Source organism: Necator americanus, chromosome V (genome assembly GCF_031761385.1).
Source record: "Necator americanus strain Aroian chromosome V, whole genome shotgun sequence".
Lineage (NCBI taxonomy): Eukaryota > Metazoa > Nematoda > Chromadorea > Rhabditida > Ancylostomatidae > Necator > Necator americanus.
The window spans coordinates 9,726,354-9,745,897 of record NC_087375.1 but is presented as its reverse complement, the minus strand read 5'-3'; the positions used below and the strand labels follow the sequence as shown (position 1 = coordinate 9,745,897).

General features: G+C 39.9%; 5 protein-coding genes across 6 annotated transcripts; 1 reads left to right on the top strand and 4 right to left on the bottom strand.

Annotated features, from left to right (window-relative positions):
- Positions 1-1,267: 1,267 nt before the first annotated feature.
- RB195_013433 (uncharacterized protein) lies at positions 1,268-10,293 on the bottom strand (the record flags this gene model as incomplete). Of its 2 annotated transcripts, XM_064203238.1 has the most annotated exons (16): positions 1,268-1,384; positions 2,343-2,431; positions 2,498-2,579; positions 2,637-2,743; positions 2,842-2,993; positions 3,280-3,432; positions 3,507-3,628; positions 4,754-4,930; positions 4,990-5,106; positions 5,193-5,294; positions 5,379-5,482; positions 5,699-5,827; positions 6,178-6,247; positions 6,371-6,489; positions 6,610-6,649; positions 10,165-10,293. In XM_064203238.1, the coding sequence occupies 16 exons, from the start codon at positions 10,291-10,293 to the stop codon at positions 1,268-1,270; spliced, it is 1,809 nt and encodes a 602-aa protein (XP_064059118.1). The 2 variants fall into 2 exon arrangements, with proteins under 2 accessions (XP_064059118.1, XP_064059119.1); XM_064203237.1 differs by lacking the exons at positions 6,610-6,649; positions 10,165-10,293 and adding an exon at positions 7,156-7,174.
- Positions 10,294-10,479: 186 nt separating this feature from the next.
- RB195_013432 (uncharacterized protein) lies at positions 10,480-11,037 on the bottom strand (the record flags this gene model as incomplete). The annotated part of the gene is made up of 1 exon (XM_064203236.1): positions 10,480-11,037. The coding sequence occupies one exon, from the start codon at positions 11,035-11,037 to the stop codon at positions 10,480-10,482; it is 558 nt and encodes a 185-aa protein (XP_064059117.1).
- Positions 11,038-11,329: 292 nt separating this feature from the next.
- Positions 11,330-12,133, bottom strand: RB195_013431 (uncharacterized protein; the record flags this gene model as incomplete). Its single annotated transcript, XM_064203235.1, has 1 exon — positions 11,330-12,133. The coding sequence occupies one exon, from the start codon at positions 12,131-12,133 to the stop codon at positions 11,330-11,332; it is 804 nt and encodes a 267-aa protein (XP_064059116.1).
- A 200-nt stretch (positions 12,134-12,333) lies between these two features.
- On the bottom strand, positions 12,334-13,089 carry RB195_013430 (uncharacterized protein; the record flags this gene model as incomplete). Its single annotated transcript, XM_064203234.1, has 1 exon — positions 12,334-13,089. One exon carries the CDS (start codon positions 13,087-13,089, stop codon positions 12,334-12,336), a length of 756 nt encoding a protein of 251 aa, XP_064059115.1.
- A 242-nt stretch (positions 13,090-13,331) lies between these two features.
- RB195_013429 (uncharacterized protein) lies at positions 13,332-18,205 on the top strand (the record flags this gene model as incomplete). Its single annotated transcript, XM_064203233.1, has 11 exons — positions 13,332-13,442; positions 14,159-14,287; positions 14,363-14,451; positions 14,708-14,852; positions 15,494-15,568; positions 15,657-15,779; positions 15,837-15,957; positions 17,327-17,444; positions 17,558-17,704; positions 17,769-17,889; positions 18,095-18,205. 11 exons carry the CDS (start codon positions 13,332-13,334, stop codon positions 18,203-18,205), a joined length of 1,290 nt encoding a protein of 429 aa, XP_064059114.1.
- Positions 18,206-19,544: the final 1,339 nt, after the last annotated feature.

Genomic DNA, 19,544 nt, shown 5'->3' with positions numbered 1-19,544 from the left:
ACTTCACAGCTCAAATTTTCCCAAACCATATTCGATTTTTTGAGAGAATTTTTTTTTCGGACAGCAACGGAAATATATCGTTTTTTCTTCATCGTAGAAGAATAGACTCTAAATGTTGAAACTATACTCATCTTCCGTGTGGATCAAAAAGAAAATGCATGAAAGGTAATTAAACGCCTACGGCCACAAAGAATGCATTTGCCATATGACAGCATAAAAGAATTACGGTACAGGTTAGGAATATGAAAACTGTACTACTCGAAAAAGTAAATTCTCCTCAGTTATTGAGGGAAATCTCGTCCCCGAACTCAATGAGCTCGTCCACCGGTGTTTTGCCAAAAATTCGCATCAGTTTCATTTCACACGATGCTTTCTCGCCTTTGCCTCAGATGAATCGCCTTATAAGTCAGTTTTAGACTCCAATCCCATGTGTAAGCACCTGTCCCAGCTTTATCTGTCGCTCTATTCATGTGAGTTGTAAGAGCGACCTAATCACTTCCCACTACCAAACTTAATTGCACCTCTTTTTTTTTCAAATGCTTATCGATATAGTTTCTTCCGGTTCATTCATTGAAAACGATCAATTGCTATTCACAGTTTGTTTATTCATACCTATTTTGTGCGTTTCCTGCCAGGTGTTTTCGCGAAGTCACAATCTTCACTTAATTGGATTTTCATTTAAGTGAATCTACTTAGAATGTATCTGTTTATGATAAATATTTGAAACATGCAAATGTTAGAATGTTCGATGAGATGATTTAGTGGAACTAAAGTGTTAAAAATGGGAATGTTGCTTCAGTACCATAAACTCCCGCAAACTAAGAGCGATAATTACGTTTTTCTTTGGAAAGATTTCCGATCACCGTTGTTAATAAGAATTTAATTATTCTTAAAAATGCAAAGTCACTTCTTGCCACATGCATTGCAGTAATAAGAGACATTGCCACAGCGCTGATTGCAAGATCGAATTTCATTATCTGTTAGCAAGACGAACCGCATGTTTATGCGAACAACAAACAAGGCGTTAACAAAATAACATTGCGCGGAAATGATCGACCTCATCTGTAATGCGACAAGGAACAGTGGAGCTCGGAAAAGGGGTTGAGCTAAAGCAAAAAACTAGGATCAATTCACCGCAAAACTTATTAGGACTTAAGATCATTGATAAAGACGACTAAACAGAGGATCAAAGATGTATTACGTGCAATTCCGTGAAAATGTGGCACAGCAGATCATAAACACGCTTGCGGAAGATTTTTTAAAGTGCTTATTGCATTCCTGGCAGTCCTGGCATTTGTCCACCTGACGGGGTCCGCACGTTTTTCACTGTCTGATCGATCGACAGGACAAGGCATACGGCTTCTGTTGCAGCAATAATAGCATTCTGAAAGGAGAAGATTTCGGATTTCTTGGACGGGAAACTTAGAGGAGGACCAGAGAATTAAAGTCAGACAAGCAATTCAGCTCTCCCTATTGAAATCCTACGAGATGTAACAATGCCTGCAATAAGGGGTGCTCCAGTCATAATAAATGCATAGCTCCACATCGGAAAACTATCCTCCTCCTATTGCAACTCTCTTACCATAGATAAACATTTGAATATGTCTACCACTAGGTAAAAAGATGATACATTGCTGAATCTAATCAATTTTCACTTGGAATGCATAATAATAAACAATGCAAAGATTCGCACAAAAAAATCAACCGTGAAATTTCGTATAGTTATAGAGAGATTTGGCGAACCCATCCATCCTATTTGTAATCGTTGAAATATCGTTTTCAAATAGACTCATTACTTGAAAGTTCAAAGTTCCTTGATATAATCCCAAAAATTGATGCATATTAAATGCAATTTACTTTTGATCTGAGTACTTTTTAGTCAGTGCAGTTGAACAAAATTAATGTTTTTCTTGAAAAAAAATCTCTTAAATAATGCTTTTAGGCTATATTTCTCAGAAAGAAAGTGTATCCTAACCTTTACAGCTGATCAATAATAGATGTAAAAATTCTGTCCTACTTGTACCTATACAAGAACGTGTAGAAGGAAAAGTGAAGTAGAGGAAAGGATGACCACCTATGCATCAATTAATCACGTAGAATTACATAGTCTGGATGCCCGCGATCCCAATGAGACACTGTCTGGTCACTTCAAATATCTGAGATTTCCATCAAAATGAGCATTGTTATGAATATTGTTATAAACCAACAAACTACACTTTCGTTTAGTGATCACCTCTCAGGGCGCGGTAATATCACCGCAAAAAAATAATGAAGGTCCAGAGTAAAATTCAAGATAAGAGAGAGCATATGCAGAAAAAAAGAAACGTAAGAAATGTTGTTACCTTCTTGACTAAACTCGGTTCCCAAATGCATGCGGCAAGATTGTCACCTACTTCCTCTTTGTGGATATCAATTCCTGCCCAGATTTCACCTTTAACACCAATGATTGCAAGCTAATAGACCACATTTCAAATTAGAGTGGAACATTTCTCCATACCAACAGAATGTCGGTGACGCAGCTTGTTCAAAATATCAACAGCATCAATACCAGCATTGTAACACAATTGCTGCGGGATGATCTACAAAAAGGAATAAATGGAACCCACAAGAATAATGATCAAACATTAGCGCTTCACCTCAAAACTACGAGCAAAAGCATTCCAGAAAAACTGCTCTTTCCCAGCGATTGTTTTCGCCTTTGCACGCAAATGGCGCGATAACTCCATCTCAATTGCGCCACCGCCTATAATTTTCGCATTTCGTGAAAAAGATAGAACAGTTAAGCGGGGACCAATTCAAATAAAAAGATGCAAGAATTCAAGAAAATGCAGTTGCAGTTACCGGCAACAATCGAGTCATTTTTCTTAGCACGACGAACGATCATAATTGCATCATGAAGGGAACGTTCTGTTTCAGCAATAAACTGTTCCGCGCCACCACGAAGAAGAAGCGTGCAGGCATGAGCACGAGCACACTCCTCGAAAAAGTTGTACCTGAACAGAAGATAAAATTAACACAGGGACAGATCGAATAAATGGGAAGGAAAATGAGACACTGAGGAAGTTTACCGCCATTTTGAAACAACTATAATTATTACAAGAAAATACTAGAACAATACACGGGATGAACGCGATAAGAACTCTTATGAAGGTTCGAGTTTTATCAAACCTTTTATTTTAGAACCAAAAGGAAAATAAGATAGATAGATAATAAAATATGCGCATCGAATACTTATAAAATTCACAGAATACGTTGAACTTTAATGCAAAAGTCGCATACCTTTCGCTGCCTACTTGCTGTTCGTAGAACTTGCCACACTTTCCCAAGACAGAATTGTCTATCTGCGAAACAGTAGTGAGGATGGAACCACCACATGCTGCCATTACACGATCCAAATCTTCCTGAGGGATACGACCAGCGCAGAACATATCTCTGGAAGTGAATGCTATGTTATTTGAGAATATTCAACATGTCCCGATCCATCAAAAAGAAAAGTGCATAAGTACCTGTCGGCAAACCATTGAGTAGCAACATCTCCAATCGGCAATTTAGATAATACAACCTTTGCACCGCTATCGTGGATCTTTTGCAGTTTATCGTAGAGAATGTTCCACTCGGCATCAACAACCTTAAGACAGGTAGGAATGAAGAATAACGCTTAGAAATAATTAATATTTACAAGTACAGTCTAAAAATTCACATGATCTAACCACTGAAAAGTTAGTTATCATTTCAATTTCGTTTATTAGAAATCGACACGAAAATGTTTTCGGCACTTGATGCAGAAGCACACATTGGACTATCGAAGAAGCCAAAAACTATGTTTATGAGAGGTTGGTGGTTGAACTTTGGAAGGAAGCAACTTCCTCAAAAGCCTTCAATGGATAAAAGACATTGCACCTTTAAAAAAATATTGTCTTGGATGATCCAAAGAGTAGCATTAAAAAATAGTGCGGCATTCCCTGTCTATGACTGGAATAAACGCAACAGAGAGGTTTAGATTATATCTCTTCACACGTCCAATAAAGAAAAGTGAGAGAATTTTTGGGAATTTAGTTGCAGAAAATACAAAAACGAAAACAAAGAAGTGTAAGTTCATTTTTCTGGTTGTTACAGTGCACAAAACGGGTTAAGTTACGTGAAAAGTAACGATGTAACATGATTAGATGCAGAAAATAAGATTATAACATATATTAGGAAAAATTCCAAGACAGTACTTGGGAAAATGATAGTTAGGTTTAACTGCAAGTATTACAAATCTGTATTCAATCTAGCCGTTTATCGAAAGATGACTGGGTGATTGTAGAGTCACTCTCCGATGCTCCTTAGCCGGATATGATTAAAACCCGGTCGAAAAAAAATCACTTTTCCGCCTTGTCTTGAAATATGGATGACCCAACGAAATACGTGACACTTGGACTTCATTCACACAATGTATCTTCTTTTTTGATACCTTACGTCAAAACGTAACGTTAGATATCAAAAAATTCTCTCTTCACGTGCATTGATTGCATACTTGCCCAACTCAGAGAAAAGTACAGGTTCCACGTGTCTTTTTTTTCCAAAGATATCTCATGAGAAAGGAGCCTGTGGGGGAATTCGAAATTCATGAGAGATAGAAACCATAATAAAACCATAACACCCGCAAAAACACGAAATCCAGGAACGGCTCACGACTTTGAAACGTGTAAAGAAGGAAACGGTCATAGAGAACAACAATATAAAATATTAAGAAGAAGAATAATGAACTCACCGCTTGGAAGTCTTCCACAGTAGTCAGGCGCATTTCTGCATTGTCTTTCTCGGCTTTCAACTCCAGCTCAATATTAAGCAACGCAACAAGAGGATGAGCATAATGTTTGGGTTGCATTTCAAATCCAGCATAGCTGAATGCCTTCTGGAAGGCTACACCCTTTACAAGACGAGATTCCTAAACAAAAAAAGATTCGCTTAAAGGGGATCAAGAAATCGAATAATACGTCAACTTACGTTTAAATTACCACCATTAACTTTCTTAATTCCTATCATATTTAGCGGCAAAGACTCGTCAAGAGTGTTAACAGCATCTACCACCATTTCCGCAAAGAACTGGCGTTCTTGGCTAACCTGAATCGTTGATTTTCTGATTGAAAAAGCTAGCATCTTCTAATAAAACAATGAAAAATAAGAATTCCAAGCAGAAAAAGACTGACAAGTTTGCTGCTCAACGTGGTCATCGCACACTTGACGAGCATTTCTCTCAACTCCTTTTCGCCTTCAATTTTGATAGCTAATTCAGAAAGATACTTCAGAGCCTATAATTGTAGTCATTGCATCAATTACACAACTGACATTCCAAGAAAGTAATTGTCGCACTGAAAAAAGGTGGAATAACATACCTCTTCGCTAGCTTTACTTATAGCACGGATGAGTAGTTGTGGGTGAACACCATCTTCAATAAAAGGCTTCATACGTTTCAGAATCTCAGCAGCTAGCACAACCACTGTAATTCAATGATTCTAATCAAAAAGAATAAAATCAAAATATTATAAATACAAATTCAATGAAATGTTTAAAATGGCCAAGATTAATCTATACTGCCTACAAACCAGACAAAATGTAAGTACCTGGAGAAGATTTGAAGAGGAAGAAGAAAGTTCCAAAGTCGTCACACATTATTTCCGTGACAATTTCGTAAAAGAGATCCAAATAAATTTACCCGATGTAGTTCCATCTCCAACTTCGGCATCTTGTGACTTCGCGATATCGACCATAACATTCGCGGCAGGGAAAACAATATCCAGGAGCTTCAATATGGTAGCACCATCATTGGAAATAGTTGTTTTCCCTAAAAGCACCACCATCCAATTGCACTACCGATAACAAGGCTCACCACAATTATGAATAAAAAATCTAGCAAGTCTGTTCCTTTGTGAAGAGAGGATTACTTCCTTTAAGTATGAATAGCTGAGTGATGCCATGCTTATAATAACACTTAAGTCCTGGAAGAAATCTCCAAGAATCGTCCTAGAAAATCCTGAACCGGATACTTCCCTTTTCTGCCCTTTCCTTCCCATAATTCTTTCTTAAAATGATAGAAATTGTAAGATTATTAGAGTCTTTAGGAGAATCTTCCACTTAAACTGCGAAGTATTAAAATAAGGAGTTACGCATACGAAAAATGATTGGAATATTCACCTTTGCTGTCAACAATCAACTTATCCAAGCCACGAGGACCCAATGTAGTGCGAATGCTGTCAGCAACCACCTAAAAATAAAGCCTGAAAGATGCAATGTGATAATGACCAGTGTATTTGTCCCAGGACAATTGGAGAATTCAAGGTATGACCAGAACAAGAACGGTTTAAAGAATGAAAGGAACCCAACGAACCTGGCAAGCATTGATGTTAGAAATGATCTGCTGCTTCCCTTGCTTATTCTCAGTTCCTTCTTTAAGCAGAATAATCGGAGGGCGCATCATCTTGCCAAGATGAGTAACCAGCACACGTCCTAGAAATGTTCCTACGAAAAAAGTACGGACAATAACAAAGAAAATGGAGAATTTTATGCCGAGACTGACGAATGAAAAATCGAAAAAGTCTCATAAATGGAGAAAAATCCAGCTGCTACCTCCAAATTCCTTCTGGAATGATATACGGTATCCGCCGACCTTTAATATTGAATGGAGCGCGGAAACATGCGCAGGGTTTTTGCCTCCGGTCGAGTTCGAGGTTAGTCGCCAAGAATTCTGATAATTTCCATGACATTTTCTTGCTTCAAAGATCAGAGGGATGTTTGAAGCCTATGGTCTAGTATTATGAGGAGCATAGACGATAGATGGACTAAAACAACCTTAGAGAGTATCCCGTTAGATGTTAAATAGCCTTAAAGGACCGTCAACGAGATGGACTGGTGTGCTCGCTACACGGATGATCTAGGGCTAAGGGGTAAGGCGTACATTGCTCGAGGACCTCGTCAACGTCACTCATGAAACCTGAAAATCTCATGGATGTCAATGGCGAGGGAACAAAACGAGTGGAAAGGATGCTGGGGGCTCCCACGTACAGTGAAGACGGGCCATTCAAGTAAATATGGCTTAAAGCTTTTACTGATTGCTGGACACTTGTACTAGTTTGTGTCGTACTGGCAATGAAACTCCACCACTTAAAGAAGAACCTCGTCCTATGAACTCCATGATAAATGAATGTTGTAAATGAAATGACAATTGCTGGAGTTACTGCGTGTACACAGCTCATAGGTCAAGGTAAATATGCGGTTCTAAAGAAACGGTACGTTCAATATGAATTAGAGTATTGAGTGAAAATTAAGAATGTGGACGGTGTCACCAAGAAGATAATCAAAGATGGCTGTGTGGATATTGGATACTGGACGTATGCGGCATTTTTGCGATGTCACGTATGATTTCATCCATGTATGGGACCCTTGTAGTTAGGAAAAGTTCGAAAAACTCCTTTTTTTCATAAAAGCAACTATTTATCGCTGATAATGATTGGGGGTTTAAGACTGGCCAAATTCTACTATCGATTAGTTTTGAGCACTGTCAGACCCTACATGTGTTTATTTTATAATTAGGGGACTGTCAGTTGTAATGTTAGAATGGGAGTAGCGGAATATTTAACAAAATGTTCTGTGTAATCGTTTAAGAAAAAAATCTGACTCAATACCTTATGACTTCGTTTATTTTTTTAAATTTTATTTCATATATGAAACATAATTATTTATGTCAGCAATTTTTCGAAATGGAATAGTTAAAGAATCTTCATAACCTTTCAGTATAATATTTAGCACTGTCTTCCCTCTACTCTCATACATTCATTATTTTTTAAAATCTAAATTCGCTGATTAAAAACACGATCTTACATCAATACAATAATTTAAAATTGTTCTTATTTGCACAAATTATTGCACATATTTCTACTCTATATTTCATATTTCAGAGGATAAAAGTTGAAGTAAGGATAAAGTGTCTGGCGTTAATGAATCCGCTTGGGATGCGTCCCCACGTTCACTTCAATTCAGAATCGTTTGAGGTGTACAAATGGGTAACTGGCCTATAGAATGACTTCAGGGGCCAAGCCGATGTATCAGGTCAGTGATTTTATCCTCCCAGACAAGTCTGGCACCAATTTATCGACACCAGAGGGATGAAAAGCTTGGTTGAAATTGGGGCGGTTTTGAACCATCGACCTCGCGGAAACAGCGGACCTCTAACCGACCCGCGCCACAGCCGCCACATTTCATATTTTATGTTTTTTTTTTCCAGAAGCCTCTAAGAAACACAAGTCCAATCTTATAACCTTTTTATTGCAGAAGCAGATAATTTCTCGATCATACTACGGACATTTTCGACCATGTACCTCCTAGTAGCACAGTGCTGATAGTGACGCACTCTTCGTATCTCTTTGCGCGCAGTTATCAATTCCTCCGGTTTCTTTGCTCAAAAATCGCATTCGTAGAAAAAACCATGGCAGAAAATGTGTCTCAGTCCTTTTTTTCTTTAGATGCAAATTTGTTTGTTTGTGGTTAATTAGTTCACTTCAAAAACATTCGCTGGAGTGCTGGTTTCCTCAGTACCTCTAATTCTTGCCCATTTTTTTTTCTAATAATCGTTCCAAAAATTTTGTTAATTTGTTTCTTTTTCGTTTATTTTTATTCGTTTTTTCGCGTAAACCAATGCTGCACTAATATTCTATCAAAAAGACATGGAACTAGCGAGAGATGTCATTCTGGATGCCCACAATAGGGCCGTGGAATTGCTTCGACCAATCAATCCACTTCTATTAACTTCAGCTACTGTGTTATCTACATATTCTTTCCTTTACTTGTGGAATCTTCATAGAGATGATATAGGTGAGAGGACAATCAATACAAAATTGAATCATGTTGTTATTAAGTCCAATTGGATAAGTTTAAAATAAAATTGGATCGAGTTCTAACGTTAAAAATATCGTTGGAAAGTAATATTTTAAAAGATGACCCATTTCGTTTCCTTTGAGTAGAAAAAATCGACTTGCCAGAAAAGAAATCGAAAATACTGCAGTTGTAAAATCAGCGACAATCCTTGCTTTCTTAGTACCGCTGACTGAATTTTGTGTATAACGTTGTACTCTGTAGCTTTAGGAAATTTGTATAGAAAATTTTCAGTTTCTCAGCTCAATTTTCTTGTCAGCTGAAGAATCAGGCTAAGAAGATTTTTTTTTATAAATTTGTAAAATTTGCAACTTTGCCAATCTTAACGTTCATTTTGCTGTACTGGCTCGTGACGAGAATCTCTCAAAACTATCAAATTGTTAGGTACGAAAAATTGGTAATAACTACATAGATCTCATAGATCCATGAGTGCATTCTTTTATATGGAACAATTACAGTCCTTTAACATTTTCACGCTAGTGGAGAACTCTACGCATATTACGCAAATTCCATAGAAAAACGCATTCATTCCAGGAATCAGGAGGAGACTACTGAGACAGTTTTTTTCACTAGTTAAACGTATTCCATGGGTGAAAAGAAAGATTAACGTAAGTTCTAGCTTTTTTCATGAGAACATTGAAATTTCTGACGTGAACTAAAATAAAAGATTGAAACTAAAGATGAAGTAGATAGGAAGAAATTTTATAATGTTTCCAGAACGAAATCTCTAAAGTCAGAAATTCACTGGAAAGCACCATCCACGAGCACGATGGGGAGCTACCATTTATGTGCCAAATTCCTAACGAAGCTCTAGCTGCCGATGATCTAATAAAACTAGTTGAAAAATACAATAATCTAGGCAAGACATGAACTTTTCTGTTTTTTTTTTGCGCGCTTAGATTTTCGGTGTTTTCATAATTCCAGAAGGTCCACGTTATCTTGAGGGAAAGGTTTCCGGTGCTGTGTTCAATGACGAAAAAGATATGGAGGAAATGCGAGTCTACACAGAGGTCTGTAAGCAATCTAGCTGGGCTTGTTCAAATTGTTTCTAACTGTTTTTGATCAAATTCTTTTTATAATCCCGAGTTTTTCCAATTATCTTTAAAAAAGGAGTCATGTGCTCCTTGAGAGGAACCGTTTAGGTTCCAACCGTAAGTGCTGAAATGTTAAATTATGAATTATGAACTGTTAAGTGTTATTGTAATTACAATTACTTACTTACTTAGATACTTAGATGGCCCGTCTTCACTGGACGTGCGGGCCCCAGCATCTCTTCCACTCGTTTCGTTCCCTCGCCATTGTCATCCAAGATGTTCTCAAGTTTCGTGAGTGACGTTGACGAGGTCCTTGAGCCGTATCCAGCTGAGCTCTCAGCTGGTCCATCTGTGTAGCAAACACGTCACCCCATCTCGTTGGCGGTCTCCCTCGGGGGCATTTAGCATTTATTGGGATCCACTCTAGCGTTCTTTTAGTCCATCTATCGTCGATTCTTCTCATGATGTGACCGGCACATCTATGTTTTGCTTTCGATACATATTCCGCTGGGTCGTGAAGACGGGACATTCCTCTTTAGTCGGAGCTACGAAAACCGGCTAGGTGTTGTGTGCGCCGGTTAAATTTCAGAAGGCATCTCTCAAGGGCTCGGTGGGTAGTAAGTAGCTTCCTAGACGTGGCCGCGGTGTCTGCCCACGTCTCCGCTGCGTAACAGAGCGCTGGAAGGACTGTCGAGTCGAACAGATGGGCACGAAGATCTTGGTCCGTCAGTTGGTCCGTAGCTTCCCTGACGGCTGCGAATGCTGCCCATGCTGCTCTCATTCTTCTATTCAGTTCTTCCTTCAAGTCGTTTTCCATGTTCATAGAACGTCCGAGGTATACGTATGACGGAGTTTCCACGATTTGGGAGCCTTCAAGTTGTACTCCTCCGTCCTCGCAATAGGCGTTCTTCATGAACAGTGTCTTCTTTCTGTTTATTCGTAGTCCTATTCTCTTCCCTGCCTCGTTCAATTCGTTGAGCATCGTTTCTGCTTCATCGGTCGAAAAGAGAACGATGTCGTCCGCGAAACGAAGGTTCGAAAGAAATCTTCCATCAACACGTATGCCCCTTTCTTTCCAGGATAGTGATTTCATTATCCATTGCAATGCAGCCGTGAACAGCTTCGGCGATATAGTATCGCCTTGTCATTCCCCCTTTCCAATGGGTATGGTGAGAGGGCTGTGGAAAAGCTGTATCCTAGTCTTGCATCGCATTGGCTTTGCATTTGGCTAATGTCCTCACATACGACGCGTCCACACCTTGGTCGACCAGCGCCGACAGTATTGCATTCGTTTCTACGCTGTCAAAGGCTTTCTCATAGTCGACGAAGGTTAGAACAAGGGGCAGGCGGTATTCCCGGCAAACCTCTATGAGCCTCGACACGGTCTAGATGTGGTCCAAGCAGCTGAACCCCTGGCGGAATCCAGCTTGTTCTTGAGGCTGGGCTTCATCCAGCGTCCTAGATATGCGCGTGAGGATGATCTTGGTGAATACTTTGTATAACACGCTCAGCAAGCATATCAGACGGTAGTTCCGAAGGTCCTCTCGGTCACCTTTCTTATGGATAAGAACGGTTCGCGAGGTCTTCCACTGGTCTGGGATCCTTTTGTTCTGAAGGTAGGATGTCATGTGCGCTGCCAAGATTACATGAAGCGGATGGCCACCAGCCCGAAGAAAGTCTGCTGATATAAAATCAGGTCCGGGGGCTGTGCCAGATTTCATGCTCTTGATAGCGACTCGTACTTCCGAAGGGAGAATCCGTGGTGGAGCTTCGCCAGTGGGGATGTTCGGGCTTGACACAGGAGTTGATGAACGGAAAAGGTTCGAGTAGAACCTCTCCGTAATGATTTCCATCTCACGACGAGAAGACGTGCGAGTCCCGTCTTCGCTCAGCAAGGCTGCTAGCGGAATATTATATTCGCGGAGATCCCTGCGGCACTTCTTTAGACTCGTTCTTCTTTGTGCTGCTTCCAGAATCTTCTTCTGCCTGTATTTCAAAAGATCCTCCTGCAACGCTTTTCTGCAGCTAGTGTTTGCTACTAACCGCCCAATGTGCGATGCATTCGGATCAAGCCTCAAAGCCCTTCTTCTTTCCAACAATTCCTTGGTGGTCTTCGAAATTCGATCCAAGTTTGTCGTGCACGGCTTCGAGGCACGTTCAGCACAGGCTCGTAATACTCTTAGCAGCATCTCGTAGTCACATTTGGGTCCTCCTTGATGTGCCAGTCACCTTGGGACAAGGAGTCCTCGAGTACGCAATCGTCGTAGACGACTTCTTTTCTCCTTCGTTGCCGATAGCAGATGTTCTTTCCATCGTGTGGCTAAGTCGTATTTTCGCACGAAGGAGACGGTGATCAGAACCACTACAAAAGGATGGTACTACTGAGACGTCAAGTAGACACCACTTCCGGTTGGTGAGTATGTGGTCGATCTCTGCACGAGTCGTGGCATTCCCATGTCCACCGACGATGATCTTTTTTCATGAAAAGAGAGTTCCCATGAAAGAGGCGAGCGGCGGACAACAGCCCGGCGAGACGATTGCCATTTTCATTCCGGTCCCCTAGTCCAAATCTTCCAATCCTGTATTCCTCTTCTGTGGCCTTTCCTAGTTTTGCGTTGAAGTCTCCGACAACGAATTTGTAGAAGGACTTCTCGTTGCGGACTACTTCCTCCAGCTCCTCGTAAAACGCGTCCAGTTCGGATTCATCAGCTGCTGATGTTGGTGGGTAGCAGTTGATGATATTGATGGATTTTTGGCGCAGAGGGCGGAGGCGAAGAATCGCCAGACGAGGTGACAGGATCTCGTGAGAATCGACGAGATGGACGACAGATGGGTGCACAACAAAACCAACACCGCCTACATTTCGCGACGGAACCTTCTCTCCACGAATGACGAGTGTACCGTCATTCATCTGTCGTACGACGCTCCTTCTGCACTTGGTCTCCTGCAGAGCAATCACGTAAACTTTGATACGCTCTGCAGCTCCGAGAAGGGCATGCAGGTCAGCGTCTGTGGACACTGTTCTCGCGTTGTAAGTACACAGTCTGCGACAGTCTCCATGGCGAGTCGTGCGTGTGTCGGCTTGGTCCAGAATCAATGACGTCCTGAGCAACCTGAGATTTGATCGCCTCTCACCGGTCGCCATACCGTCCGACGTCTGAGACGGCAGGGCCCAGTGTGCAGGGTACTGAGGCAGTGAATATGCTGGAGTGGCAAAAAGACTTTTCCCCAAACTAAGCAGCCAAGCCACGGCGAGCTTAGCTTTCACCACAGGTCGTCGCCCGACCTATATGGATCAGGAAACCACCTTGCGACATTTTGCCAAGACGGTGGTGAATCTTAGCAGTGGTTTACTCTTATCTAAGCTTCCGATTCCGAGAAGTCGGAATGTCGGATGTGTCGAACTCCTTCTCAGCTTGGGAGACGTTGCCGGAGGACGAACCTCCGCTGTGCATCGCAGTTCGACGCTCAGTGTCACCTCCACGCCCCTATGAGGCGGTAAACCGTTGTGGAGGGTAATTACAATTAACTATTGCAATTATGTTAATTACCATTTTATAGTAATCTAAAAAAATGCTTGCTAACTAAATTAGACCGATCCATGGGTTGTTCATAATTGCTGAGTATCACAATTAATAAGGACATCCACACCATCGTCCTTGTGGAGACCTAAAACGCGTTCGTCTACTAGTATTGGAACTGTGCAGATCAATAATCCAAAATAACACAGTAGCCAATGTAGCCCACATGTAGACTTCAGTTTTTTTTTGTTTTTTTTTTTAATTTGATTTAGCTACACAGCTTCCACATTTTTGTTTCTTCACGAATAATTGGTATTTAAAATAATTAGTCAATTCTAAGTGAAGCTATGTAATGCGTTCTCTGAAGAAAATTCATTTTTTGAATTTGAATGATGATAATAATAACATGTGGGCTGCAGTGGCGGACGAAAAAAATAGGCTCCGGTCCCTCATGGCTAATTTTTCCCAGAACACGATTGTCGTCAAGTTGTTGATGGATGAAAATCTAGTCCAACTCTACGATAATCATTTAAAAGCGATCCTTGCTTCCTATTTAAGGCTATTTGAGGCCTACGAAACGAAGAAGATGAGATCACAGCTCTCACATCAATTCTCACTATAAAAATTTCGTTGAGAAAACAATGTCACTTACGATCAAGGGTAGTCTCAACTACTGAACATTTTTTCTTCTAGGTGTTCAAGCGTTTTGCTTGGTCCAACCCACTGTGGCCAAAATTATTCCCCGGTGTTCGAAAAATGGAAGCTGAAGTTGTTCGAATGTGTTGTACACTTATGCATGGCGATGAAAATAGTTGTGGGACGGTAAGATACCGGTATAGAGCGTTTGTTCCTCTTGCATAGATTTACGTTCATATTATCTGCTAAGATATATTTCAGATGTCCACAGGAGGTACGATATCGATCCTATTGGCCTGCTTAGCACATCGTAACAGAGCTCTCAAAAAAGGAATACTGTTCCCAGAAATGTGAGTATTTTTAATTGAGATACTTAGAGTTAGAACTACATTTGCACTAGCGTACAATACAGAAAAATCAAAATCGGCATACCAAGTGAAATGAGCCGATCACTCCCAATGGGTAGCTTTTTGGACTATCATTGCTATGCTATGCGAACAAATCAAAAAAATCTATGGAAACAACTTAGAAAAGTCTTACTCATTATAAGAGAAGAGTACTTTGTGACTGAGAAATTCGTGGGATGAAATCAACTGAGTAATTCAGGATAATTCCAACATCAGCTCATGCAGCATTCACGAAAGCAGCTGAAGTTTTCCGAATTCGCGTCGTTCGAGTCTCGGTCGATCCTCAAACATTCAAAGTTGATCTACAGAAGATGAGATCAGCAATAACAGCCAGGACATGCATGGTAAGTGGATAAAAAAAAGAAAAGGTAGAAATGAAGAAAAAAGCAGTGCTGAGAAAGTTGAGAGATCTGTTAATATGTGTACTGTTAAGCATTCAACAGCACATTAATAAATAGCAATATAAATAATAACAAAATTATAATATGTATAAAAATATGAAATATATGAATAATAAGTATAAAAAATAACAAAAAAATAGCAAAATCACAAAAAATAACGCCAGTGGCAAAATTACTTACTTTTTTATTACGTGATTATATTACATATTTAGAAATTTATACTTATTATTCATATATTTCATATTTTTATACATATTATAATTATGTTATTATTTATATTGCTATTTATTTATCTATCTATATTAGTGCTTGTGCTATGTACTATATATTACATGCAATAGTGTTATTATATTAGTATTATATATTTATACTTATTATTACTACTTTAAAACATTTCTTTGTGCAGTTTCACCGGTTTTGTTTTGTTTTGTTGCTGAAATCAGTTACCTACGTACAGACCTCGAACAACCGGCAAAAAAGAAAACAAGGTTTTTACGAGAGCCACTATTATTCGCGTAATTGTTAGATCAAGTAGATCACTGCTTTTTTTATCTTCTTTGCAGAAAAATCTAGAAAGTTTTCAGCTTGTTGGTTCAGCACCGAACTTTCCATTCGGTACTGTCGATGACATCGTTGGAATAGGAAAACTTGGGCTAGAAGTACGTCTTTCTTCGTACTTTTCTCATTTCTTTAATAAACTTTTATATAAGTTTGGAAAAAAAAACCAATAACACCAGCTACGTTAAGTATGACATTCCGGTTCACGTTGATGCATGTCTGGGTGGTTTCATCCTTCCATTCCTTACGGATCCACATCGATTCGACTTCAGTGTTCCTGGCGTTTGTTCAATATCAGCCGATACTCATAAGGTATATCCATTGGTTTTCTGATATCAATTTGGTAATTGCTTCAACATTCGATTTCAGTACGGATTATCACCAAAAGGTTCTTCGGTAGTTCTCTACAGAAACAAGGAATATTTACACAATCAATATTTCTGTGATGCCGACTGGCAGGGTGGGATTTATGCATCGTCCACTTTAGAAGGTGAGTACAAGTGGGGAATTTTTTCCGCTTGTGTTGATGACCACGATGAGTTTTCTTCAGTCATTCCTACAACAAGGACTACATAGTTAAAGGAGGGGTAAAATATATTTATTTGCTTGCTTCAAAACAACCGTTTGTAGGTGTTCCTTAAAACAGAACAAAAAAGCAAAAGAAGAGCGGAAGTCACTGGAATTTCTCCTAAACGCTGTACAGCAAAGTTGACTCTATTTTACCTTTCGACTTAGCAAATTTTCTGGCAAACATACTTTAAAATTGTATGGACTCTAGTACTTTGCAGCGGTAATTTCTAGGAAAAAAATGTATTTTTGCTTTCAACCTTGCAAACCTTTTCTGGAAACAATTCTCCAAAAACCTAGATACTCCGATGTGATAGTTTTTTTTTTTTGAAAAAAATTAGAACTATTGCGGAAAAATGAATTGGAAATTTACTCAGATGTAAATGGGTTTCTCTACTGTAACCATAAACATCCGTTTCATACGTTTCCGTGGGGTATCTTCTGCGAAATTGTTCTCTTTTGTTTTTTTATTTTGTTATGTACTGCCGAGGGAATGGACCTGCACTAACACACTAACATTTGTTGTTCCATATAAAGGATAAAGGATACAGTGTCTGCCTTTAATCATTCCTCTTGGGATGCGCCTCCACGTTCACCTCAATTCAGAATCGTTTGAGGTTTATGGTCCTGCAAGTAGTCTTCACAGTGACTTGATGAGGGCTAGCCGATGTATCAAGTTACTGTTTTTATCCTCCCAGACCAAACTATCGATCTCAGGGGGATGAAAGTCTTGGTGAGCACCAGGCCGGATTTGAAACACCGGTCGGTCGCGCGGACAACGGAACCTCTTACCTACTGCGCTACACCCGCCCATGTTGCTCCATTAAAGGCATCGCCCCACGAATCTGGGGTGGTGCGGGCTTTAGGAGGAGAGTTCCTATACGGGGTCGTAAATAGTGGAGAGAAGGGTGATTCCGTCCATTTCTTCCTAATTGCCGTAAAAACGGCCCGGAAGATGCGGCGCATGCACAAGGCTGGCGCGCTCCAATCGAACTCGTTGTAGAAAATAGTGCGCCGGAACGCTCGAAGCCGTATTTTCCGGGTAGTTTTTTACGGCAATTAGGAAGAAATGGACGCAATCACCCTTCTCTCCAGAATCTACGACTCCGTATAGGCATAATTCACCTGAAAGCCACACCACCCCAGATTCGTGGGGTGATGCCTTTAGGTACAGTTTTCAACACCTTTTTAAGTAGGGGTTATCGAACAGGTTTCTTTGGATTTTCTCGATCATATGGTGCGTATACAATCAGAAAAGATCATTGCTCCCAATCTCAGAGTGATCGTTCTAGGAAGTCGTTGCGGATTGAATATCGCTTTGTGTTGGTCCTCACTACTATTTCAAGGTGTAAATAAATATAAACAACATGCAAAAAAGATAGCTGAAACTACAAAGAAAATCCGGAAAGGGTAGGTCACCTTGCTAGCGTGTTGTTCTTTTTCTTGATACTACTGTTTCTAGATTACTTACGTTGGCTCAGGTGATTACAGAAGAATTTTGAGCTGATCTTCTTTGCTTCCAGGATAAGTGAAATGCCAGAACTTCGCCTTCAAGGAGCTTCCGATGTTTGTATTGTAAGTTGGACAAGTGATACAATCGATATTCATCGTCTATACGATCTTATTGGTAAAAAAGGCTGGCAACTGACAAATCTACAATTTCCATCAGGGTGCGATCGATTATTTGCAGCTCCTAGTTACATACATTAAACTTGTCGATCCTTCCTTTTTCAGGATACATATTATGGTAACTTTGAACCATACGGGGAATGGAGTAGCCGAAAATCTTCTCGCGGACATAAAGAAATCTATTGACGAGATTAAAGCTAACCCAACGACCAAATTAGAGGAAGCGGTAAGTGCAAATTCGAACGCAAAATACCTGTTGCAGTTACAAACTCAAAGGAGTGACATCATTTCTTTTGAGAAAAAACCTCGTTAGTTTCGGAACAATTCGTTTTTGATCGAGAACGACATTTTCTTATTATTGGTTCACCATTTTCTTATTAGTGGTGAACTTCCCTTAGAGCGTCTTGTATTTATGATGGAATCCTTTTCAGGCAGCTCTTTACGGAATGGCACAAAAAATCCCGGATCGATCAATAGTGCAAGAGTTCGCCTACACATATTTGGATGCATGTTATTCTAGTCCTAAAGATGTTCAGGGATAAATATTCTAACACGTTGTTTTTGATAGTAGGGTGGTTGTGATAAAGTGGTAAGAGGTTCTGCTGGCCGTCTCGAGTAACCGCTTTCCGGAAACCAACCAAACCTCTCATCTCTTCGTTTTGAATAAATTAATATCAGATGTGTTTACGAGAATGAAAACGGCGATATAAAGGAGCGGTTCGCAATCACAATTGCTTACATAGACTACATAAGATCTCATTATTCTCCACGATTTTGAATTAAAAACTAACTGTTTAGGCTATCTTTGAGGAAATAAACAACGCCAAGCAATTTCGCTATTTTCATATTTTGTTCTTGATGGCACGCGAATGTGAACGTATTTTTGTGAACAAATATGCTCTTTCGCCGCTGAAGTCCAGCACGACTAGACATTCCATCTCATGGGAGGTTAGCACGCATGCACTCTGTAAAACTACTCATAGGAAACTGTTCACGAGAAATTCGACCTGGTCAGAATTTTCCATGATCTTTCCTAACTGCATAAATCTTGAAGGAATGGTGGAGAGCATTGGAGAGATGAAAAGATGAAAATTGTCGGATTAGTAGGACATAGATGTAGAATAGACATAGAAAATTAGCAGAGTTCATCACATAGGCAACAACTCTGTAGACCTGACCCTCTGTAGACCCAAGGACTTCGAATGTGCTCGCAGCATTTTATCGCTGCACTCAAGAGGCTAAAGTACATAGTCCTTCGACTAGGAAGTGTTCAAAAGATCCATATAGTCCAGAAGAAAGAATAAGAGGAGGTTTCACAAAAGGAAGAGGATGAAATGCTCCTGTGGATGTGCTTCAGTAGTTATCTGCGAATTGAAGGTTCAGAACAGCAGCAGATCAACAATGGAGAGGATATTTATTAAATTATTTATTAAATATTATCAATTATTATTTATTTAATTTGAATGCTCCTTCCTGTCTTCTCTCGTTCTTTCAGTCTTCTTTCTCGAGAACACATATGTATTTGTGATATCCATCTTCGCAGACGTAGTTGCATCCGGCCGATTTCTTATCCACCAGCTAAAACAGTAACGGATGATGATCTCATTAGAAAATTGCTTCGAATATGCTAAAATATTTCGAAATAAAAAAATGGCTCCTCACGCCAGGCATGTATTTTTCCCATGGTTCCGTACATGGGAAAACCTTCTTGTTTACACCTTCCCTGGTGTCTGAGAGACTTTCACTGAATTCCAATATGAAAATTTGAAAGTTATACTTACCTGATAAAATGCAGAAGAACGAACATCTACGTGCCGCGGACGCGAAAAGCTAGAAACCCTTATTGGGATCAGCGAGGATTAGTCCTCCAACTAAATCCAG